This window comes from Schistocerca cancellata, chromosome 1 (genome assembly GCF_023864275.1).
Source record: "Schistocerca cancellata isolate TAMUIC-IGC-003103 chromosome 1, iqSchCanc2.1, whole genome shotgun sequence".
Lineage (NCBI taxonomy): Eukaryota > Metazoa > Arthropoda > Insecta > Orthoptera > Acrididae > Schistocerca > Schistocerca cancellata.
This window is the reverse complement of record NC_064626.1, coordinates 756803205-756829471: the sequence shown is the minus strand read 5'-3', so window position 1 is coordinate 756829471 and position 26267 is coordinate 756803205. Positions and strand designations below refer to the sequence as shown.

At 46.0% G+C, this 26267-nt stretch overlaps 1 protein-coding gene across 1 annotated transcript in view; it reads left to right on the top strand.

Moving 5' to 3' along the window:
- The window catches only part of LOC126100756 (follistatin-related protein 5-like), a 250945-nt gene that overhangs the window by 196138 nt on the left and 28540 nt on the right, over nt 1-26267 (top strand). Inside the window, exons 11-12 of the mRNA XM_049911410.1 lie at nt 13114-13329; nt 25834-25984. Coding sequence (XP_049767367.1) covers nt 13114-13329; nt 25834-25984 — 367 coding nt within the window. The remainder of the gene's footprint in view (nt 1-13113; nt 13330-25833; nt 25985-26267) is intronic.

Sequence of the window (26267 nt, the reverse complement as noted above, 5' to 3'; positions counted from 1 at the left end):
AGTTTTGTCTCTATTGAAGACTGCTGTAAATTAGGTTGACTGATAAGCTAAAAAGTGAGAAGGTTGTTCGCAGAGTTGGCGAGGAAAAGAATACACGGAAAACACTGACAACAAAAAGGGACAGGATGACAGGACAGTTGTTACGACATTACGTAATAACTTACACGATACCAGAGGGATCTGTAGACAGTAAAAACTGTGGGGTAACACAGAGATCGGATTACAGGCAGCAAATAATTGAGGACATAGGTTGTAAGTGCTACTCTGAGACGAAAAGTTTGACACAGGAGTGGAATTTGTGGCTCTGAAGACTGATGACAAAAAGAAAAAAGGAGTGGAGGGCCATGGTTCAACATGATACTCTGTAACGTCACAATAGGTGTCGTTACATGATTAGAATTAGTGCTAGAACAAACCTTTATACTATCTGATATACAAAATTCATAATTAGGTCAATCTTTTTGGCAACTAATTAACTGTGAAATCATTTCAGCCGCAACAACCGCATGTCTGTGGAAACAATATGGGTCGACGTATTATCTTTCTTTTTTTCATTCTTGTATGCACGTCCTGTGTCCTTATTTCCGTTTTTTTTTTTCGCCCTCCCTTAATGTGTGTGGTCATGTGTGAGTGATTTGAATGTATTAGCAGACGAACCCAGAGAAGTGGTGGGTTTCTTAATGTTCTACCAACCTAAACGGTGTCAGTGGAAGGCAGAGACCAGGAACCGGAGGGTTTGGCCAAAGATGTGTGAAGCTAAATGTTTTCCTAGGAGAGGCTGGTCATGGGCCTCCCCAACCACCTCAGGGCTGCTCGGGGAGAGCTCCACGAGACGGTTAGTCAAGAGGGTGTTTGAAGACAGGTAATCGACCAAACGTCCCTCAGAAGGGCTGCGTCGAACTCGGGATAAAAGGCATTTGAATATGTTACTTATTTGTTAAACTCGACAATTTTTCTGGTAGCTATTTTTGCAATGATCATTTAGGTATCAGTTATAATTTTCAGTTCGATTAATCGCGTGCAGAATAATATGATTTCCGTTAGGCGCGACCACGTGGTCTAGCAATTCAAATCTCAAACCAAAAGTTAAAAGTTACAGCTTTCCATCTTATTTTTAACTGTGATGAGCATTTTCAAACTTTCAAAAAGACAAAAAAAAATTGTATCGGTTGTGCATGTTGCAAGATGAGTCAATTTCTTGCCAAGCGCTTCACGCTAAAAATATGCCGCCACCAAATCCTGCTCTATGCCAGCCACGAGGTGTATACAATTCTTCTGACTAAAAATGCTGACGACATTTGCTTGCCCGTGTGGATTTAGTGCATGTGAATGTCTGTGTTTTAAAACAGAGCAGTGACCACGTGCTCCCCAGATCTTCCGATCTCCACTGGACTATGCAGATTAAAGCCAACGCGGCTTGTAAACCTCAAGTGAGAAAGACATAGGATCCCTTATAAAAATATTATGACTGTTTGTCCATCTGTTAAATGCAAAAGAATTACTCTTAAAAATGCAAAAGAGTAATCGAAAATAAAGATTTAGTCATTTGAAGCCAATTTCCGTTATCGCTGATTTATTTCCCAAGATGCTGGAAAAGAGTGTCATTTTAGTAGCATTTGAAGAATACGCTCTCCAAATCTAAAGTTCTTGGCACAAGATTAGTTCACAGCTCGTAGTTCTCTCTGACTGCCCCCAAAAATATTTTTGCATTAACCGTTGTGACCTTATAATATCGCCGACGGAGTGGCCGAGCGGTTCTAGGCGCTACAGTCTGGAACCGCAAGACCGCTGCGGGCGCACGTTCGAATCCTGCCTCGGGCGTGGATGTGTGTGATGTCCTTAGCTTAGTTAGGTTTAAGTAGTTCTAAGTTCTAGGGGACTGATGACCTCAGAAGATAAGTCCAATAGTGCTCAGAGCCATTTGGACTTTATATTATCCGTAGGCGAAAATGAAAATCCGGAAATACTAAATTCAATCATCATAAAGATGGTTCTGAAAATTTAGGCGGACCCAAACCTTAACGAAATAACGTGCAAAATGATCAGAGAAGGTTACGTCGCCAAGAATAAGAATGTGCCCAAGATGTTCTATCACAGCAGGCCGGAACAAAAAAGAATAAAAGAAATACCTGCTAGCAAGAATAAGTAACCCCTTCATAGCCTGCCAATATAAATTCTATAATATTCAATAGAAGTGAGTAGCAACTCTTAGCGGTTTTCGGATTTCCACAGGTGGGAACCTCTGCTTCTCATTTCAGTGACTCCTCATATCTCTTCTGTAGCTTCTGTGCGTCTCGTTCGAGTCTTCCCAAAATAGGAAGTACTTGGAACTGAACCCGAGTAGTCCACATGGCAGTCCGACGCGACTGCCACTTTGCTCATCAGGCGGACATTTTACGTGATGCAATACAATGAAAAACAATGCCAATTTCTATCGAGGAGTTTTGCATTATCTTTTCCTTCATGTTTTAGAATTTCGTATCTGCGTTCAAAATGGAAAACATCTACACTTCATTTATTCAAAAGTAACAATTATAATTCGTTACCACAGTCTGAAATCTATAATGTGAAACAACGCCTCGTGACAAATGTTCTACGAAATCTGCATAGCAAATATGCTTCAAAATAATTGTTATAATATTTCTGACCTATAATACGAAACTTACAAAAGGCGTTCAATAAGTAATGGAACACATTTTTTTTTCTGGACCAATTCTAGTTGAAAAACTATGTTGATTTCGTTTGTGGGACATGGTGCTATATGCCCGCTACCCGTGGTCTAAGGGTAGCGTCTTTGATTGATAATCAAAACGTCTTCGGTCCCGGGTTCGATCCCCGCCACTCCCTAAATTTTGATAAATAATCAGCATTGGTGGCCGAAGACTTCCAGCATAAGAAGTCAGCCTCATTCTGCCAACGGCCTTGTCAAAGAGGGCGGAGGAGCGGATAGAGCTTCAGGGCACTCTCTTGTACTATGGGTGGGAAATTGCCCCTAAAGGCGGAAGAATCAGCAATGATCAACGACATGAGGATGCAGAAGGCAATGGAAACCACTGCATTAAAGACACGTAACGTGTATCCACAAGACATGTGGCCTGTAATTGAAGAAGTGTCATGATGATCTCTCCATTGGCAAAAGATTCCGCAATAGTTCCCCATGCGGATCTCCGGGAGGGGACTGCCAAGGGGGAGGTTACCATGAGAAAAAGATTGAATAATCTACGAAAGGATAACGTTCTACAAGTCGGGGCGTGGAATGTCAGAAGCTTGAACGTGGTAGGGAAACTAGAAAATCTGAAAAGGGAAATGCAAAGGCTCAATCTAGATATAGTAGGGGTCAGTGAAGTGAAGTGGAAGGAAGACAAGGATTTCTGGTCAGATGAGTATCGGGTAATATCAACAGCAGCAGAAAATGGTAAAACAGGTGTGGGATTCGTTATGAACAGGAAGGTAGGGCAGAGGGTGTGATACTGTGAACAGTTCAGTAACCGGGTTGTTCTAATCAGAATCGACAGCAGACCAACACCGACAACGATAGTTCAGGTATACATGCCGACGTCGCAAGCTGAAGATGAACAGATAGAGAAAGTGTATGAGGATATTGAAAGGGTAATGCAGTATGTAAAGGGGGACGAAAATCTAATAGTCATGGGCGACCGGAATGCAGTTGTAGGGGAAGGAATAGAGGAAAAGGTTACAGGAGAATATGGGCTTGGGACAAGGAATGAAAGAGGAGAAAGACTAATTGAGTTCTGTAACAAGATTCAGCTAGTAATAGCGAATACCCTGTTCAAGAATCACAAGATGAGGAGGTATACTTGGAGAACGCCGGGAGATACGGGAAGATTTCAGACAGAGATTCCGAAATCAGATACTGGATTGTAAGGCGTACCCAGGAGCAGATATAGACTCAGAACACAATATACACTCCTGGAAATGGAAAAAAGAACACATTGACACCGGTGTGTCAGACCCACCATACTTGCTCCGGACACTGCGAGAGGGCTGTACAAGCAATGATCACACGCACGGCACAGCGGACACACCAGGAACCGCGGTGTTGGCCGTCGAACGGCGCTAGCTGCGCAGCATTTGTGCACCGCCGCCGTCAGTGTCAGCCAGTTTGCCGTGGCATACGGAGCTCCATCGCAGTCTTTAACACAGGTAGCATGCCGCGACAGCGTGGACGTGAACCGTATGTGCAGTTGACGGACTTTGAGCGAGGGCGTATAGTGGGCATGCGGGAGGCCGGGTGGACGTACCGCCGAATTGCTCAACACGTGGGGCGTGAGGTCTCCACAGTACATCGATGTTGTCGCCAGTGGTCGGCGGAAGGTGCACGTGCCCGTCGACCTGGGACCGGACCGCAGCGACGCACGGATCAACGCCAAGATTGTAGGATCCTACGCAGTGCCGTAGGGGACCGCACCGCCACTTCCCAGCAAATTAGGGACACTGTTGCTCCTGGGGTATCGGCGAGGACCATTCGCAAACACCTCCATGAAGCTGGGCTACGGTCCCGCATACCGTTAGGCCGTCTTCCACTCACGCCCCAACATCGTGCAGCCCGCCTCCAGTGGTGTCGCGACAGGCGTGAATGGAGAGACGAATGGAGACGTGTCGTCTTCAGCGATGAGAGTCTCTTCTGCCTTGGTGCCAATGATGGTCGTATGCGTGTTTGGCGCCGTGCAGGTGAGCGCCACAATCAGGACTGCATACGACCGAGGCACACAGGGCCAACACCCGGCATCATGGTGTGGGGAGCGATCTCCTACACTGGCCGTACACCACTGGTGATCGTCGAGGGGACACTGAATAGTGCACGGTACATCCAAACCGTCATCGAACCCATCGTTCTACCATTCCTAGACCGGCAAGGGAACTTGCTGTTCCAACAGGACAATGCACGTCCGCATGTATCCCGTGCCACCCAACGTGCTCTAGAAGGTGTAAGTCAACTACCCTGGCCAGCAAGATCTCCGGATCTGTCCCCCATTGAGCATGTTTGGGACTGGATGAAGCGTCGTCTCACGCGGTCTGCACGTCCAGCACGAACGCTGGTCCAACTGAGGCGCCAGGTGTAAATGGCATGGCAAGCCGTTCCACAGGACTACATCCAGCATCTCTACGATCGTCTCCATGGGAGAATAGCAGCCTGCATTGCTGCGAAAGGTGGATATACACTGTACTAGTGCCGACATTGTGCATGCTCTGTTGCCTGTGTCTATGTGCCTGTGGTTCTGTCAGTGTGATCATGTGATGTATCTGACCCCAGGAATGTGTCAATAAAGTTTCCCCTTCCTGGGACAATGAATTCACGGTGTTCTTATTTCAATTTCCAGGAGTGTAGTAGTGATGAAGAGTAGGCTGAAGTTCAAGACATTAGTCAGGAAGAATCAATACGCAAAGAAGTGGGATGCGGAAGTACTAAGGAATGACGAGATGCATTTGAAGTTCTCTAACGCTATAGATACAGCAATAAGGAATAGCGCAGTAGGCAGTGCAATTGAAGAGGAATGGACATCTCTAAAAGGGGCCATCACAGAAGTTGGGAAGGAAAACATAGGTACAAAGAAGGTAGCTGCGAAGAAACCATGGGTAATAGAAGAAATACTTCAGTTGATTGATGAAAGGAGGAAGTACAAACATGTTCCAGGAAAATCAGGAATACAGAAATACAAGTCGCTGAGGAATGAAATAAATAGGAAGTGCAGGGAAGCTAAGACGAAATGGCTGCAGGAAAAATGTGAAGACATGGAAAAAGATATGATTACAGACTGAAGGCTTTCACGACCGGATGACATATCTTCTGGTAAACCTTCCGGGATGTAAGGTCGTGGTCCATGAAACTCTTCAGCTCCTAACGTTTCGTCCAGAGCTGCGCTGGACATCCTCAGAGGGGTGTTTCTCCTCCGGTGAGTCGGCAAGACTCACCGGAGGAGAAACACCCCTCTGAGGATGTCCAGCGCAGCTCTGGACGAAACGTTAGGAGCTGAAGAGTTTCATGGACCACGACCTTACATCCCGGAAGGTCTACCAGAAGATAAAGATATGATTGTCGGAAGGACAGACTCAGCATACAGGAAAGTCAAAACAACCTTTGGTGACATTAAAAGCAACGGTGGTAACATTAAGAGTGCAACGGGAATTCCACTGTTAAATGCAGAGGAGAGAGCAGATAGGGGAAAAGAATACATTGAAAGCCTCTATGAGGGTGAAGATTTGTCAGATGTGATAGAAGAAGAAACAGGAGTCGATTTAGAAGTGATAGGGGATCCACTATTAGAATCGGAATTTAAAAGAGCTTTGGAGGACTTACGGTCAAATAAGGCAGAAGGGATAGATAACATTCCATCAGAATTTCTAAAATCATTGGGGGAAGTGGCAACAAAACGACTATTCACGTTGGTGTGTAGAATATATGCGTCTGGCGATATACCATCTGACCTTCGGAAAAGCATCATCCACACAATTCCGAAGACGGCAAGAGCTGACAAGTGCGACAATTTTCGCACAATCAGCTTAACAGCTCATGCATCGAAGCTGCTTACTAGAATAATATACACCAGAATGGAAAAGAAAGTTGAGAATGCGCTAGGTGACGATCAGTTTTGCTTTAGGAAAAGTAAAGGGACGAGAGAGGCAATTCTGACGTTACGGCTAATTATGGAAACAAGGCTAAAGAAAAATCAAGACACTTTCATAGGATTTGTCGACCTGGAAAAAGCGTTCGACAATATAAAATGGTGCAAGCTGTTCGAGATTCTGAAAAAATATGGGTAAGCTATAGGGAGAGACGGGTCATATACAATATGTGCAACAACCAAGAGGGAATAATAAGAGTGGACGATCAAGAACGAAGTGCTCGTATTAAGAAGGGTGTAAGACAAGGCTGTAGTCTGTCGCCCCTACTCTTCAATCTGTACATCGAGGAAGCAATAATCGAAATAAAAGAAAGGTTCAGGAGTGGAATTAAAATACAAGGTGAAAGGATATCAATGATACGATTCGCGGATGACATTCCTATCCTGAGTGAAAGTGAAGAAGAATTAAATGATCTGCTGGACGAAATGAACAGTCTAATGAGTACACAGTATGGTTTGAGAGTAAATCGGAGAAAGACGAAGGTAATGAGAAGTAGTAGAAATGAGAACAGCGAGAAACTTAACATCAGGATTGATGGTCACGAAGCAGACTCGCTATGGCAAAAAAGGCATTTCTGGCCAAGAGAAGTCTACTAATATCAAATACCGGCCTTAATTTAAGGAAGAAATTTCTGAGGATGTACGTCTGGAGTACAGCATTGTATGGTAGTGAAACATGGACTGTGGGAAAACCGGAACAGAAGAGAATCGAAGCATTTGAGATGTGGTGCTATAGACGAATGTTGAAAATTAGGTGGACTGATAAGGTAAGGAATGAGGAAGTTCTACGCAGAATCGGAGAGGAAAGGAATATGTGGAAAACAGTGATAAGGAGAAGGGACAGGATGATAGGACATCTGCTAAGACATGAGGGAATGACTTCCATGGTACTAGAGGGAGCTGTAGAGGGCAAAAACTGTAGAGGAAGACAGAGATTGGAATACGTCAAGCAAATAATTGAGGACATAGGTTGCAAGTGCTATTCTGAGATGAAGAGGTTAGCACAGGAAAGGAATTCGTTGTGGGCAGCTTCAAACCAGTCAGTAGACTGATGACAAAAAAAAAATTCTGGAAGTTCCGATAGGTGACAGCGCTATATATAGCCTTCAAAATTGCTTCTGTAATGGAGGAGGGCTCCAAGCAGAGAGCTGTCATTCTGTCATTGAATTTCATTTGTCGGGAAACCAGAGCAAAGCAGATACTCATAGGGGCTTGAAGAACGTCTACATAGACCTTTCAGTGTTGTGAGTCTTGGGCGAGGCGTCTGTCGTCATCGCAACAAGGTCGTCGAATCCCATCCCATATCCCGCGTGCCAGACGGCAGGACACAGCTGTGACATTGGAACGTGCGGACACTCTCGTGTGAGGTGATCAACGGATCACAAACACCTCGCTACCCAATTGGACGTCTTCGTTGATAGTGGTGACGAGTGTGCAACACTCGTCTACCTTTAGGGGTACTCAGAGGTGTGTGCCCGCAGCGTTCCCCTCCGCCTAACAGAAGATCATAAAGAGCAACAGTGGACCACATGTGCGGAATTGCTTGAGAACGCGGTTGATCGTGACGACTTTTTTCCATCATCGTCACAGATGAGAAAACATGGTTTCATCACTTCTAACAAGCAGTCCATCTTCAGGCCACAAGTGGCCCATCGGGACCATCCGACCGCCGTGTCATCCTCAGATGAGGATGCGGATAAGAGGGGCGTGTCGTCAGCACACCCCTCTCCCGGTCGTTATGATGGTTTTCATTGACCGGAGCCGCTACTATTCGGTCAAGTAGCTCCTCAGTTGGCATCACCAGGCTGAGTGCACCCCGAAAAATGGCAGCAGCTCATGGCAGCCAGGATGGTCATCCATCCAATTGCCGGCCACGCCCGACAGCGCTTAACTTCGGGAACCGGTGTATCCACTGCGGCAAAGCCGTTGCCGTTCATCATTTCTAACATTTCTAACCAGAAACAAAATGGCAAACCATGGAGTGGTCTCTCACCACCTCGAAAGTAGAAGTTTAAAGCCGCTCCCTCAGCAGGTAAAATCATGGCGATGATCTTCTGGGAACCCGAAGGCGCTATTCTGATTCATATTCTCGATCATCGTGCAACGATCAACTCTGAAGCATATTGTGCTATTCTCAGGAAATTGCATAAACGGCTTCTGCGTGTTCGACGCCACAATAATGCAAACAAAATTCTCCTTCTCGCTGGGATGCAAGGCCTCACAGAAGTTCTGTTTGATCCCCCTATAGCCACGATCTCGCACGTTCCGCCTTCCATCTGTTTGGCTCGACGAAGGATGTACTCCAGGGTAAGCAGTACGGGGATTGTGGGGAGGTTAATGACGCAGCAAGATGTTGGCTCCGACGGCGACCAGTACAGTGCTACCAAGCGGGTGTGAAGGTCCGACCAGTAAAGCAACGTAATGCCGTCGCATTGAACGCAGATCATGCTGAAAAATAGGGATATGTAGCCAAAAGGCTGGAGAGTAATACTAATGTAGTGTACTGGAATCCTGAATCAAAGCAACCTGTTCTCAGAAAAATATGTGTTGCTTTAATTATTGGACGTATCTCGTAGTTCATATGATTAATACGGACCAAACACCAATGTTAAATTCTAATAACAATGTGGATATTATTCAGAGCTGATTTTACTCTGTTGCGAAATGACACCAACTAGTAGAGAATTTGAGGAGAGACAAGTGTGTAGTTTGGTATCTTGTGGGCGCCCAACGGCGAGGTTATCAGCGCCCTCATATCGATTTCAAAAAAATGTGGATAAGAACGAAAACTGTCGTACATGAATGCACACGAAACGACCACACAATAACTCTATCGCACAGGCACACTCACATGCACTAAAACCAATGAGGAGGCAAGATAGCCAATCAGGAAATTAAAACAGAGGGAAAACAAATCACAAAAGAGCTAAAAGAACAGCAACTGGAAATGTGACTGGCTGACCACTTACGAAAAAATTTGGGTGAGCCAGCCACCCCGTTGACACATTAAAAATATCTCCCCAAAAATCTTGTTAAAAATGTGGGACAATTCACAGAAGTTTAAAACGCGAACCACATTCGTTTGAGCATTGCATAAAATAGATTGCAGATCTGCTGGCAAGTCCGCTGCAGTCCGCTGGTCAGCAAATAAAATGCAGTCCAATAAAATGTGGTGCACCGTGATCTGAAAGCCACAAGCACCGCACCAGGATCCTCTCGCCGCAGTAAAAATCCGTGGGTCATAGTGCTATGGCCGATGCGAAGACGAGTAAGGAGGACCTCGTCCCGTCGACGAGGCTGGAAGGAAGTACGCCACGGCCGAGTTGTGGGCTTGACGACACGGAGCTTGTTGTCGGTCACTTCTAGCCACTCATGTTCCCAGCGACAAAGGACTTTATACCGCAACAGCGAGGTGAGGGCATATAGTGGGATAGCACACTGGAAGACCTGACGGTCACGACACGCCTCCTTGGCTGCTCGATCAGCCCTTTCATTTCCCAGAATTCCCGCGTGCCCTGGTATCGAGGACAAAGCCACCTGCTTCCCCAGTCGCTGTAGTTGGAGGAGGGCGTCGTGGATAGTCTGGATTCCTTTAGCTGCTGCGTACAAACGCTGGAGAGACTAAAGGGCGCTCAAAGAATCTGAACACACGGGAAATCTAACACTGGGACAAAGTCTCATCTGCTCCACTGCCAGCAAGATGGCATATAATTCTGCGTTAAAGATGGTAAATTCGGGAGGCAGTCTGAGCTTGAGGACACGATCCGAGAAGACGACAGAGCAACCAACAGAGTCACCCTGCTTCGACCCATCCGTAAAAGCAGCTACATGATCGTGGTGCTCAGATAAAACAGCAGAAAAGACCGCATTAAAAACGGGAGCAGGAGTGCTATCTCTCCTGTCCCGCACCAAATCTAAAATCACTCTGGGCCTCTCCAGTAACCAGGGTGGCAGGTGGTTAAAACTCTGGATTTGGGGTCGCACAGCCGCGCGGGATTAGCCGGGCGGTCTAAGGCGCTGCAGTCGTGGACTGTGCGGCTGGTCCCGGCGGAGGTTCGAGTCCTCCCTCGGGCATGGGTATGTGTGTTTCTCCTTAGGATAATTTAGGTTAAGTAGTGTGTAAACTTATGGACTGATAACCTTAGCAGTTAAGTCCCATACGATTTCACACACATTTGAACATTTGGGGTCGTACAGACTCCACACCGAGTGACTCAGCAAAGAAAAGCTGAACTTAAGGTATTATAGATGCGTGTTACCTTACCGATGTTTCTTTTAGATCTGGCATCCCAGACTGACAAAACTGAGCGTTCGGAACAATATAACGTAATTTGTCATAGACCCAGTAGTTTTGGAAACATCTGTGTTTCATAAGGCACCTGACGCTGCGTGGCGGGGGTTCTTCTGGCACCATTGTCGTTACCGCCCTTCCCCTTCTATTCACGGTTGGCGCGTGGGAAGAATGATTGTCGGTAATCGGTATTAGCTCTGGTTTATCTAATATCATCATTGTGGTCATTTCTGGAGGAAGTTTCTCTCTCGCAATGTCAACAGGTAGCCTCTCTGTGAGGCAGAAAGCCTCTTATATGAATCATATAAATGCGTGCATAGAAAGCGACTCTTGTGTTGTCTGCCACTGGGATTTGTCGAGCATCTTCGTAAAACTCTCGCATGGCTGACCGTTCCCGTGACGAAACGCGCCGCTCTTCTTTGGATATTCTGGATCTCTACGGAGATTTTGTAGGTCTCAGTACACGGCTAATATCACGCTACACTGCTCTAATACTTCAGGTAAACCTCGTCAAACTGCAAGTCCTTGTTGGAGTGTTGGCACAAATGCCACGAGCAACGAGAAAAGTTTCTTTGTCATTCTATCAGAAATGAAGGGGATGTGATCTCGATAAAACTTAATTATCTTTTGACTCGGCAAATGGCTTTTCCTTTGACTTCAGCGCACTTGGTAGCTGGCCAGATCTGGCAGTTTATTCATATTGTAACGTTTATTTTCGTGTCGCTCGACTCTGTATCTTCGTGTGACGTCACATTTTCCACAACATCCGAAAGTATTGGTAGCACACGAGGACTCTCGCCCCAGAAATTGATAGTTTAGTGTATGCCAGGGAGGACCCAAAAATACCCGGAATTTCTTTCTAGAAAGCATATACTTTATTGTTTTCAAATACAACCTTAATCTCCTTCGAAGTACTCTCCATTAGCATTAATACAATTGTTCAAACGTTCATTCCAGTGTTCTAAGGACATTTTAAATTCGTCCTCTTTGATACCTGCTAGCACTTCCATGACATTGCGTTTTACGTCTTCCACATCCGCAAAACGGGATTCCCTCTCAGGTCTCTTTTCATACTCGGGAATAGGAAGAAGTCCGAGGATGCTAAATCCGGCGAATAGGGAGCGTGGGTCAAGGTAGTCGTCTTCGTTGAGGCCAAACCTGGCGAACGCTGAGAGCCGTGTGCGTGGGAGCGTTGTCGTGATGCAGGAACCACACGCCAGAATCCCACAAAGCCGGACGTTTTCACGACAAACTTCTGCAAAGCCGTTTCATAAACTCCAAATAATTGTTGGTTTACTGTCTGGTTTTCAGGGAAAAATTCAGAGTGCACGATCCCTTTCATGCCAAAAAAACAGATCAACATCGTTTTGACATTCGATTTCACTTGTCGAACATTTTTTGGTCGAGGTGAGCCAGGTAACTTCCATTGTGATGAGTGTTGTTTACTTTCTGGATCGTACCCATAGCACCATGACTAATCACCTGTAATCATTTTGTAGAAAAAATGTGGATCATCTTTGAACGCGTCCTTCATTTCGAGACGGGCTTGAACGCGACGATCCCTTTGATCTCCGGTAAGAAGCTTCGGCACGAATTTTGCTGCCACTCTTCGCATCCCCAAATCGAAGGTCAAGATGGGCTGAATTGAGCTCCAGGACAACCCGGAGAAGTTCTCGAGTTGGTCCATTGTCCTGCGTCGATCTTCACTGATGAGATCACGGATTTTGTCGGTGTTGTCTTCGCGTCGAGCAGTTGAAGTTCGACCGGAACGGGGCTGATCTTCAACCACCATTTGTCCCTTTCTAAACAGAGAAAACCATTCGTACACTTGCGTTTTACTAAGAGCATGGTCTCTTTTAAGCTGTCTGAATCATCGCAACAGTTTCTGCTGCGTTCTTGCCCAGCAAGAAATAAAACTTCACTGCCGCACGTTGTTCGTAAAAACTAGCCATTTCCTCGTGTTACGTCTGCAGTGTACGCACACTCAAAGAACTGCCAAAGAAACCACACTTCTCACTGTTGGGTGACGCCGCGTGGCAAACTGACAGTTTAGTGTATACATATGTCTGAAAGTTGGAGCAGCACCTCGACGTCAGGGACCTGTAGACATTACCTACTATGTTGCCACGTGCTGTTAATAGCCGTATTCTGAACGTCCTTGGCTGTTCTCGCCGGCAGGTGGTGACGACGGACAAGATGCCGGTGGAGCTGCACTACGTGCCGCACCTGGACCAGGTGTGGGTCCTCAACTGGCGGTCGGAGAGCGACCGCGGCGTCAAGACGGTGCAGGTGATCCGCGACGCCGCGCAGAAGCGCAAGCACCACACCGTCCACCCGGAGCCCATAGACGGACAGTTCGACCTCGTCAGCGGACTCTTCATTCCTCCTATACAGGTAAGAGGCCCAAGGCTAATTAGGCGGCACCAATGATAACATCCAAAACTGTGATCGTCAACTGGGAAATGTGAGTGCAGATGTCACAGACGATTAGGCATCCGAAAAATGCGTAGTTTGCCTAGGAAACATGAGATCTGTTAAAAAAATTCCGGAACGTTGTCCACAATATTTTTCTACGCTTACCTCTTACTGATTGTGCATGGTGTCCGAAATACTCTCCTCCGCAATTGATACACCGCTCCCGACGCTGTTTCCAATATCGGAAACGGTCTTGGTACCCCTCTCGCGAGATCGCGCAAAGCGCCGTCTGCGAAATAACTTTTCTTTCATCTATCGCTACAAATCTTCGTCCTCTCAACGACGTTTTGAACTCTGGAAATAAAAGGAAAGTCCTCAGGGGCCAGGTCAGGGAACAGAGCGTCAGACAGCACTGTGATTTCGTCTCTTATGCAATATCACGCACCAACAGGGATGATTGTGCGGGTGCGTTATCGTAATGCAAGGGCCATGAATTGTCTCGCCACATTTCAGGCCGTTTCCTTCTCTCATTTTCTCGCAGGCGTCGCAACATGTCCCGATAACACCATCTATTAACAATTTGCCCTTTGGCACGAATTCATGATGAACTAATCCTTCAAAGTCAAAGGAAACTACGAGCATGACCTTGATATTTGACCTGACCTGACGGATCTTGGAGAATCTTCCCTAACCCACTGTGAAGACTGAACCAAGGTCTCACCATCATAACACTAGACCCACGTCTCATCGCCAGTTATTATTCTCTTAAGTAACATCCCGTTCTCATCTGCGCGATCCAAAAGTTCTTCACAGATTGTGAGGCGATCCTTGTCTCGTGAGTCGTGGGACGAACTTGGCGGCAGCACGATGCGTTCCAACATGCTGTGTCAGGATTTCATGACATACTCCAACTGATATGTTACACTCTTCTGCAATCTCTCGGACAGTCAGTCTTCGATAGGCACGCACAATTTCTTTGAAGTTCCTGACATGAGCGTCGTCGGTAGACGTTAAACCGTGTCCTGAATGAAGATCATCTCTAACTTCAGTCCGGCCATTTTTAAAGCGTATGAACCATTGGTAACACCGAGTACGGCTTAAGCATTCATCACTGTAGGCTTCCTGCATCATTTGGTGAGTCTCTGTAATGGTTTTTTGTTTTTAAGTTTCACGCAAAATTGAACGCAGACGCCTTGCTCCACTAACTCTACCACCCTGAAATTCTCAAATTGTGCGACACAACGTTCTACTCAATGCAGCACTGAACAATAACTAACAGACATACAGCAACGAAACTTCTCGCAGTTACACATTAAAAAACAGTCGTATGTAATGATGCCAACCACATTTCACTCTAAAATTGTGTTGGTGCAAAATTATAAGTGTTAAGAAAAGCTTTTATGAGATTTCGAACAGACATCGTGCGTCAGACGCACAACTATACTTCAACGCACTCACGGGGCATGTCATAATGATAACCTTTTCAACAGCGTGTAGACCCATATTTGGAATGCCAAATACACTCCTGGAAATTGAAATAAGAACACCGTGAATTCAATGTCCCAGGAAGGGGAAACTTTATTGACACATTCCTGGGGTCAGATACATCACATGATCACACTGACAGAACCACAGGCACATAGACACAGGCAACAGAGCATGCACAATGTCGGCACTAGTACAGTGTATATCCACCTTTCGCAGCAATGCAGGCTGCTATTCTCCCATGGAGACGATCGTAGAGATGCTGGATGTAGTCCTGTGGAACGGCTTGCCATGCCATTTCCACCTGGCGCCTCAGTTGGACCAGCGTTCGTGCTGGACGTGCAGACCGCGTGAGACGACGCTTCATCCAGTCCCAAACATGCTCAATGGGGGACAGATCCGGAGATCTTGCTGGCCAGGGTAGTTGACTTACACCTTCTAGAGCACGTTGGGTGGCACGGGATACATGCGGACGTGCATTGTCCTGTTGGAACAGCAAGTTCCCTTGCCGGTCTAGGAATGGTAGAACGATGGGTTCGATGACGGTTTGGATGTACCGTGCACTAATCAGTGTCCCCTCGACGATCACCAGTGGTGTACGGCCAGTGTAGGAGATCGCTCCCCACACCATGTGCCGGGTGTTGGCCCTGTGTGCCTCGGTCGTATGCAGTCCTGATTGTGGCGCTCACCTGCACGGCGCCAAACACGCATACGACCATCATTGGCACCAAGGCAGAAGCGACTCTCATCGCTGAAGACGACACGTCTCCATTCGTCCCTCCATTCACGCCTGTGGCGACACCACTGGAGGCGGGCTGCACGATGTTGGGGTGTGAGCGGAAGACGGCCTAACGGTGGGCGGGACCGTAGCCCAGCTTCATGGAGACGGTTGCGAATGGTCCTCGCCGATACCCCAGGAGCAACAGTGTCCCTAATTTGCTGGGAAGTGGCGGTGCGGTCCCCTACGGCACTGCGTAGGATCCTACGGTCTTGGCGTGCATCCGTGCGTCGCTGCGGTCCGGTCCCAGGTCGACGGGCACGTGCACCTTCCGCCGACCACTGGCGACAACATCGATGTACTGTGGAGACTTCACGCCCCACGTGTTGAGCAATTCGGCGGTACGTCCACCCGGCCTCCCGCATGCCCACTATACGCCCTCGCTCAGAGTCCGTCAACTGCACATACGATTCACGTCCACGCTGTCGCGGCATGCTACCAGTGTTAAAGACTGCGATGGAGCTCCGTATGCCACGGCGAACTGGCTGACACTGACGGCGGCGGTGCACAAATGCTGCGCAGCTAGCGCCATTCGACGGCCAACACCGCGGTTCCTGGTGTGTCCGCTGTGCCGTGCGTGTGATCATTGCTTGTACAGCCCTCTCGCAGTGTCCGGAGCAAGTATGGTGGGTCTGACACACTGGTGTTAATGTGTTCCTTTTTCCATTTCCAGGAGTGTAGTTGCGCTTTTGCACGACGTAACCACATTTCACTCTAACATTGTGTTGGCGCAAAATTATAAGTGTTAAGAAAAGCTTTTATGAGATTTCGAACAGACATCGTGCGTCAGACGCACAACTATACTTAAACGCACTCACGGGGCATGTCATAATGATAACCTTTTCAACAGCGTGTAGACCCATGTTTGGAATGCCAAATAGTTGCGCTTTTGCACTACGTGGATTCGACAAACTTTTATTTGGAATGCCAAATAGTTGCGCTTTTGCACGACGTGGATTCGACAAACTTTTATTTCGAATACCAAATAGTTGTGTTTTTGCACGACATGGATTCGACAAGCTTTCACAAGTTTATACAGCACCAGACGCCTGTCCTACAGTCATGCAGTTGATCCACAGTAAAGTTCAGATAGTCCACTAGCTCCCTCCAAATTCATAATGAGTTCTCTTTCACACTCACAGTTCATTAGACTGCACCAGGGCGCCTAAACGTCCGGTTTCATGATATTTGCTCACACTAAAGCAATTGTAAAACCCGAAGGGTCTTGCAGAATCTCTTTGGCCCCAGCAAATTGTGGCAACCTGCGTCGGCGGAGAAAGCGTCGCAAACGGAAATTGAATTTATGACTGCCTAGTCGAAGGCAGGTGTCCAAATATCTAGTGGCAGTAAGGTAGCTGCATTAGCGTGAGTGCGATAAATGTTTGCGACTGAACTTGGGTCCTGTTATTCAGGAAGTATGGCTTTATGGTTGGCGATGATGTTATGGCTGGTATGCTGAAGGTTTTGTCGGCAGGTATCGATGGCTGCCGTCCTTAAAGCAGGTCGCAAGCAACACGGCAACAAAGCAGACAGGACGAACTTAAGCATGCACCCAACATCAGCCTCAGTCGTAAATTTTACATTTTTAAGACAGAAGGATGGAATACTATGTAGATTTAATCACATTTTGCTGCATTGATCTACTGACGTAAAATTAGCTTGGAGTAAGATGGAAGAGAAAATGCAGATCAAGAATCGTTCAATTGTCGAGAACCTTAACGTTTATATTTCAGTTAGACAGTGTTTTTTATTTTTGTTTTGTAGTAGTAATGAAAAACGAGAAAGACAAATTTACACACCAAACTTCGAAGTACAGCTATACTGGTGGCTGATGGCAGTAGATTAATCCACTATCATACGCGGGAAGTCTCACACTCACAATGAACTCGCTGTTCAACTAGGAGAGACGGTTTAGAGGAAGGCAGAAGCTATCGCTACTATTACTCTGATTCTAATCAGTGAGATTCCACTTGACTATAAATATGGATGCTCAACGGAGAGTGTCAATTACAACTGAGGTTCTACGAGAAGCATATAAAACACCGTGGTTTCCAAGTTGGATGCCCTGTTCTTAAATTGGAAAGAATGGGGAGCACGAGATTCTCTTTTTCTGCAAGATTCATGAGTTGGTGAACAAAGGACAGGAAGAAGTCTCTTTAAAAAGAATTATTTCGTGATTAGACTGGTCAGATCGAAATCTCTGTCCCGGCGAGCACCAACGGTTTACTTTAGCAATATGTTTTCTACATCACTGCCTCAACTGAGATGGCTTTCTGTGTGTTAGAAATACACTCCTGGAAATGGAAAAAAGAACACATTGACACCGGTGTGTCAGACCCACCATACTTGCTCCGGACACTGCGAGAGGGCTGTACAAGCAATGATCACACGCACGGCACAGCGGACACACCAGGAACCGCGGTGTTGGCCGTCGGATGGCGCTAGCTGCGCAGCATTTGTGCACCGCCGCCGTCAGTGTCAGCCAGTTTACCGTGGCATACGGAGCTCCATCACAGTCTTTAACACTGGTAGCATGCCGCGACAGCGTGGACGTGAACCGTATGTGCAGTTGACGGACTTTGAGCGAGGGCGTATAGTGGGCATGCGGGAGGCCGGGTGGACGTACCGCCGAATTGCTCAACACGTGGGGCGTGAGGTCTCCACAGTACATCGATGTTGTCGCCAGTGGTCGGCGGAAGGTGCACGTGCCTGTCGACCTGGGACCGGACCGCAGCGACGCACGGATGCACGCCAAGACCGTAGGATCCTACGCAGTGCCGTAGGGGACCGCACCGCCACTTCCCAGCAAATTAGGGACACTGTTGCTCCTGGGGTATCGGCGAGGACCATTCGCAACCGTCTCCATGAAGCTGGGCTACGGTCCCGCACACCGTTAGGCCGTGTTCCGCTCACGCCCCAACATCGTGCAGCCCGCCTCCAGTGGTGTCGCGACAGGCGTGAATGGAGGTACGAATGGAGACGTGTCGTCTTCAGCGATGAGAGTCGCTTCTGCCTTGGTGCCAATGATGGTCGTATGCGTGTTTGGCGCCGTGCAGGTGAGCGCCACAATCAGGACTGCATACGACCGAAGCACACATGGCCAACACCCGGCATCATGGCGTGGGGAGCGATCTCCTACACTGGCCGTACACCACTGGTGATCGTCGAGGGGACACTGAATAGTGCACGGTACATCCAAACCGTCATCGAACCCATCGTTCTACCATTCCTAGACCGGCAAGGGAACTTGCTGTTCCAACAGGACAATGCACGTCCGCATGTATCCCGTGCCACCCAACGTGCTCTAGAGGGTGTAAGTCAACTACCCTGGCCAGCAAGATCTCCGGATCTGTCCCCCATTGAGCATGTTTGGGACTGGATGAAGCGTCGTCTCACGCGGTCTGCACGTCCAGCACGAACGCTGGTCCAACTGAGGCGCCAGGTGGAAATGGCATGGCAAGCTGTTCCACAGGACTACATCCAGCATCTCTACGATCGTCTCCATGGGAGAATAGCAGCCTGCATTGCTGCGAAAGGTGGATATACACTGTACTAGTGCCGACATTGTGCATGCTCTGTTGCCTGTGTCTATGTGCCTGTGGTTCTGTCAGCGTGATCATGTGATGTATCTGACCCCAGGAATGTGTCAATAAAGTTTCCCCTTCCTGGGACAATGAATTCACGGTGTTCTTATTTCAATTTCCAGGAGTGTAGTTTGGGAATAAAATCCATACGTTATGCACATGCTTGTTTCAATTAAAAGTACGCAAACTCTCTACGTCATCCATTCTCCTTACTGTGACAAAGTTTTGTTACACATGTTCTGTTTGATCGGGCATCCTCGAATAGAAGTAATTGTGATTTTCGTATGAGGTCAATATGTGCTTCAAAGATCTCCTTGAAAAGAGCGGTACCAATATTTGAACAATAATATAAATTAAACTATTTAGATAACTTACTCGACAGCAAACGGGTGACGTCTCCGACAACAGCCGACATTTCGACAGGTGCACAACCCACCGGTTTCAACTTACAGATTCAACTACAGCGACTGTAGAAGAATATTTAAATTTCGGAATGCAGAGCATATGCGGAAAAATACTATAAACACTAGCGCCTCCACATCGCCAAAGATCACCAACGTCAAAAATTACCCACAGTGAATTTTAGCAACCACAATGTGAGGTAGCATTAAATCTGTCCCTCTATTTTTTGATCTAGTGGAGAGCAGAATTCCGCGCAGAGTCCAAGTCAGATACTCCATGACATGGGCTCTTTGTACCAATGTACGACGAACCCGTTCATGGTGAGTCGGATGTTGTCACCAAGAGCCTGTAGATACAAATCGTTATGAGTTGGCTTCCTGTAAACGCCATATCCCAACGTAACAATAACCTTCGTTATGACCAACACGTCAAGCAGGGCAAGGCAGCCATCCTCTTCCACCTCCATCGTGAAGTGAATAATCAGATGAAATTTTCTGAAAGGCCGTTTAAGTTCTAACTACCATAAGGCTAAACAACGAACGTGTTGTTTACATGTATGAAAAAAATATACAAAGTGTACAACTTTGCTTCCGCCGTTTGCCGATAAGTGGCGACAACTATAGTCGTGGTCGAAAGAAACAGATCACAGACGCCAGGCAGTTAGCTTGGACCTGGGTCAACATAAAATCATTCAAACATTAATCGATTTGTGTCTGCATTATAAAGTTGTTCTTGATTGAAAATGTCAGTTTACGAGCCTAATTCTCGTCATTTGTGGGAGGTGTTACTGTTTTCTTTCAATATAAAGGAAACAGCAGCTGAGTCTCATCGAATGCTCTCAAGTACGTATGGTAAGGACGCTATTAGTGAAAGAACGTATCTTGAGTGGTTTCAACGCTTCAACAACGGTGATTTTAATGTTATAGACTGGCGTAGTGGTGGAAGAGAGAATGTTTGAAGATGCAGAATTGGAGACATTGCTGAGTGAAGACATGCGTCTAACTCAAGAAGATTTGGCACGATTAGTGGGAGTGACACAAAAAGCCATTTCAAAAAGTCTCAAGGCTATGGGCATGATTCAGAAAGACGGAACTTGGGTCCCATGTGAGGTGAACGGCGTTTGTGTGTTTGTGAACAGTTGCTTCAGTGGCTAAAATTTAAAGGATTTCTACATCGCATTGTGACCGGGGACGAAAAATGGGTTCATTACGATAACCCTAAAGGCAAAAAATCATGCTTTGGATTTGGTGTGACCAGCTTGGCGTCGTGTACTATGATGTGTTAAAACCAAGTGAAACAATCACAGATGCTCTTCATCGAATGCAATTAATGCGTTTTAGCAGAGCATTGAAAGACAAACGGCCGCAATACACCGAGAGGCATGATAAAGTGAATTTGCAGCACGACAACGCTGGACCCCACGTTGCAAATGAGGTCGAAACGTACTTGGAAACGTGAAATTGGGAAGTCCTACCCCACCCGCCGTATTCTCCAGACATTCCTCCCTTTGACTATCACCTGTTTAGATCAATGGCATATGGCCTGGCTGACCAACACTTCCGATCTCATGAAGAAGTCACAATTTGGATCGATTCGTGGATCGCTTCAAAAGATGAACAATTTTTTCGATGCGGGACTCTTACACTGCCCGAAAGAGGGGAGAAAGTAGTGGCCAGCGATGGAAAATACTTTGAATGATACATGTGTAACCAATTTGTTTCATTAAAGCCTCAAATGTTGGGAAAAAAACGGCGAAAGCAAAGTTGTACACCTTGTAACAGTAGAATGAGATTGTAGTGTACGTTATCCTTTTTGGTGTCGAGATAATAATGTAGTTCAAACGTTTGCCAAAGTTGTGCATAATATTAATTCTCCTACCGCTATTCGCAGAAAGCAACGGGCTGAATCAGGTCTATGATAACGAGGTGACACCTAAGTGTACGACCTTTTTGTATTACACAGGAAGCATTTCCAACAAGAATAATCTTTTTCTGCGTAAATATTATGTGAAACGTGCGTTTCGACTACTATCTAATGCAATGGGCTTTTTAGGATCTGTAAGGATCTCTGAATTTACGTAAGGTATCATATAACATGCACTTCTGGTATGTTCGTATCTTGGTCAGACCATCAGGACCTTGGAGAACCAGTGTACTGTGCATAAGGATCACGCACGCTCACAACAACCGAGGAAATCTGCTACTACACATTGCCTTTGTACTAGTCATCCTGTGGAATGTAACAACACGAACATTCTGGCATGTACTTGCTGATTTTGGGGTAGCGTTATTCACGAAGCAGTTGAAATTAAATTGTCAAGTGATCTTACAAATAAAAAAGGAGGTTTTCATTTAAACTCTGTGTGGAATGTTGCTGACGTCCTGGTTAAACAACAGGCTGACAGTGTTAATGCCATCTCACCTACTGGTTACTAATATTTACTTTCGATGACTTCTAACATTGGTCATCTTTGTTTGTGTGATGGCTCTAGTGTTCATAGTGTGTGTGTGTGTGTGTGTGCGTGTGTGTTTTATCTTTATGCATATGCTCTGCATACCGATGTTTTAAATTTATTCACATAGCGCTCCCTCGATGCATTTGGGCCTTGAAAATGGCGGGAAGTGGAGCTGTTGTAATATCCGCAATTGTCGAAGATATCAAGCGGCTGCGTTCTCTAAGTCATTTTAACATTTTATAGACCAAGATAAACTCAAGTTTCACATAAATTAGAGTCTTCTGAGGACATTACGTGTCTAGTAAGTCAAAACGCTGCTATATTCAAAGACCTTTTATTACAATGGTTCTTTTTGTGCTATAAGCTTCTTTCGAGTTCATGGCCATTATAAAGCTATCTGCAAACATATGAAGTTGTTATTGGCTATATATGTGTCTATTTGTAATTAATAACAATGTTGTATATATCTGTTGTCGTACTTAGTTCCATAACATATCGTTAGCGTTGATGTTGTCTGGTACTCACACCTTGTACTGCTTTGTTTCCTACGTGTAGCGCAGACAAAACTGTGGATACATAATGTCTCAACAGTGGATTTTGTTGCTGAGTAAGTTTGAAAGCTTCAGTTGACAGCTAAGTCAACGATGTTATATGATTACAAAATTGGCTTATTCATGTGTGGAGTTGTATGTGCTAGTAGTAAATTCTTTGCTTATGTTCGCTGGTGTTGCTTTTGCCTCCAAATTTGTTTTATGTTTTACGTTAGTGGAATTTTCTAATGTGTTAAGTTTGTTTGATATATTTCCAACATAATTCTGATGTATGTATGTTGTTTCCTGATTTTTTGGTACCTATCTTGTTAATTTTATGTCGTTATAAATCACAATATGTCTCGGTTTGTTGTCTCTATCATAGATTTGATTTACTATGTTGGGGTTCGAGTTGTTTTGTTGTGCTATGTGTTTGAGAATGTCGTATTCCTTCTGTATTCCGGACTGTTGTAGTGCTAATTCAGCAGTCTGTTTATCATCGAATGTCCTTACAAGACATCTATAATGCTTCAGTCCCAAAGGAAAAAAAAAGTAAAATGTTTCATGAAAGTAATTTGTCTGGAGTTTGACACTGCATGAGAGTGAAACAGACAATAAACAAGTTAGACAAGAAGAGAATTGAAGCTTTTGAAATATGATGCCACAGAGTAACGACGAAAATTATTTAGTAAGATCTGTCATGTAATTAACACGTATCGGTACTGAATATAACGAGGAAGATATAAAATTTATGACGAAACTGGACTGAAAGAAGTAACATGATTATAGAACCAGTCATCGAAGACAACAAGATATTGAGTTGAAAGTTCCAATAAGTTTATGAGGGGTTAAAATTTTGGGGAAACATCAATGCAGGTGCAGCAATTACGGAAAGACGAAGAGAGCTGCACAGGATAGTTTAGCATAGAGACATACATCAAACCAGATTTCGGGCTAACGATTACAAAGTGATCAGTAGAGAGATTTTTTGATTCGGGGCATTCTGGTTGGGGATGGAAGGTCCGCAACTGCTTAGTATTGTGGAAAAATTGATAAAATTTTATTTTATCCGTCTTAGTTCCAAGAATATACAATTTGTAAGCGTAGGCTTCCGCGGCCGTTGTCATCTTCAATAAAATTCTTCAGGGTATCAGACCGCATCGTCATAATTTAAAATGCGCCAACGTTTCGGCCAGCGTTGCAGCTAGCCTTCATCAGGGCCTTACGTTTAACGTAAGGCCCTGATGAAGGCTAGCTGCAACGCTGGCCGAAACGTTGGCGCATTTTAAATTATGACGATGCGGTCTGATACCCTGAAGAATTTTATTGAAAAAAAAAATACAATTTATTGTTACCGGTTTCGCGCTGACTCGCCCATTCTCAAACCAAACATCCGAAAATTAGAGAGTAATTTTCGTACAAAAATATTTACATATGGCATGCTTTATATTGCAAGTACTCATGTGATTATAGACATACTTTGTTATTAAGGGTAACTAGATTTGATACCATTTTTATACCTAGTTACGGTTAATAAGAAATTATGTCAGTAATCATTTAAGTAGTTGTAATACTGAAGTAATTGTGTACTGTTCGTAAATGTTTTTTTACTACACTACTGGCCATTACAATTGCTACACCGCGAATATGACGTGCTACAGACGCGAAATTTAACCGACAGGAAGGTGATGCTGTGATATGCAAATCATCAGCTTTTCAGAGCATTCACACGAGGTTGGCGCCGGTGGGGACACCTACAACGTGCTGACAGGAGGAGAGTTTCCAACCGATTTCTCATATACAAACAGCAGTTGACCGGTGTTGCCTGGTGAAACGTTGTTGTGATACCTCGTGTAAGGAGGACAAATGCGTACCATAACGTTTCCGACTTTGATAAAAGTCGAATTGTAGCCTATTGCGATTGCGGTTTATCGTATCGCGACATTGCAGCTCGCGTTGGTCGTGATCCAATGACTGTTAGCAGAATGTGGAATCGGTAGGTTCAAGAGGGTAATACGGAACGCCGTGCTGGATCCCAACGGCCACGTATCACTAGCAGTCGTGATGACAGGCATCTTACCCGCATGGCTGTAACGTATCGTGCAGCCACGTCTCGATCCCTGAGTCAACAAATGAGGACGTTTGCAAGACAACCATCTGCACGAACATCTCGACGACGTTTGCACCAGCATGGACTATCAGCTCGGAGACCATGGCTGCGGTTACCCTTGACGCTGCATCACAGACAGGAGCGCCTGCGATGATGTACTCAACGACGAACCTGGGTGCACGAATGGCAAAACGTCATTTTTTCCGATAAATCCAGGTTCTGTTTACAGCATCATGATGGTCGCATCCGTGTTTGGCGATATCGCGGTGAATGCACATTGGAAGCGTGTGTTCGTCATCGCCATACTGGAGTATCACCCGGCGTGATGGTATGGGGTGCCTTTGGTTACACATCTCGGTCACCTCTTGTTCGCATTGACGGCACTCTGAACAGTGAACGTTACATTTCAGATGTGTTACGACCCGTGGCTCTATCCTTCATTCAATCCCTGCGAAACCCTACATTTCAGCAGGATAATGCACGATCGCATGTTGCAGGTCCTGCACAGGTCTTTCTGGATACGGAAAATATTCGACTACTGTCCTGGCCTGCAAAATCTCCCAATCTCTCACCAATCGAAAATGTCTGGTCAGTGGTGGCCGAGCAACTGGCACGTCACAATACGCCAGTCACTACTCTTGATGAACTGTGGTATCGGGTTGAAGCTGCACGGGCAGCTGTACCTGTACACGCCGTCCAAGCTCTGTTTGACTCAATGCCCAGGCGTATCAAGGCCGTTATTGCGGCCAGAGGTGGTTGTTATGGTTACTGATTTCTCAGGATCTATGCACATAAATTGCGTGAAAATGTTATCACGTGTCACTTCTAGTATAATATATCTGTCCAATGAATACCCATTTATCATATGCATTTCTTCTTGGTGTAGCAATTTTAATGGCCAATAGTGTATATGTACTTTGTAATTTGTAGGTGTGTGGTTTGAGAATTCAGCCCAAAACTGGTAACCACTGTATCAGTAAATGCGACTGAGATGTACAAAATAAATTTTTTTCACTTTTTTCTCAGTGGAGAGACTACTCCCACTACTGCGTTACTACAGTCGGTCATTTGATACTGGATAGGGAACCAGGCTCGCAGATGGCTGTGTGAGTGGTGGTGTACGCTGTGTGTGATTGCAGGACGTGGAGCACGAGTTCCGGCACGGCTACGTGTCGCACGCGGGCCGCCGCGGCCTGCTCAAGCTGGAGCTGGCCTCGCTGCGCTACCTGCGCGCCGTCGACCTCTCCGAGCGCTCCTGCCTGCCGCGCCACCTGCAGTTCTCCTCGCTCTGTGAGTGGCAGCCACTGACTTCCCCCCGTCCCGCGCTCCCACTAGTTCTCTTCCTGAAGCAGTAAACTGCCGAAGGACCGTTAGGTGACTCAGAAATGCTGTGGAAGGCACAAGACATTCGAGTTGTCTCGTAACCTTTAAATCAGAAGTTAGCTATTGAATTGTATTGTATGTTAACCGGGGACCTAGAAACGACGGAGAGGCTCCGTCCCCGCCGCAGCCGCAGTGGTCCACAACCCCACGACGACTGCCGCAGCCCACTTCACCCTTCACTCCTCCGCCG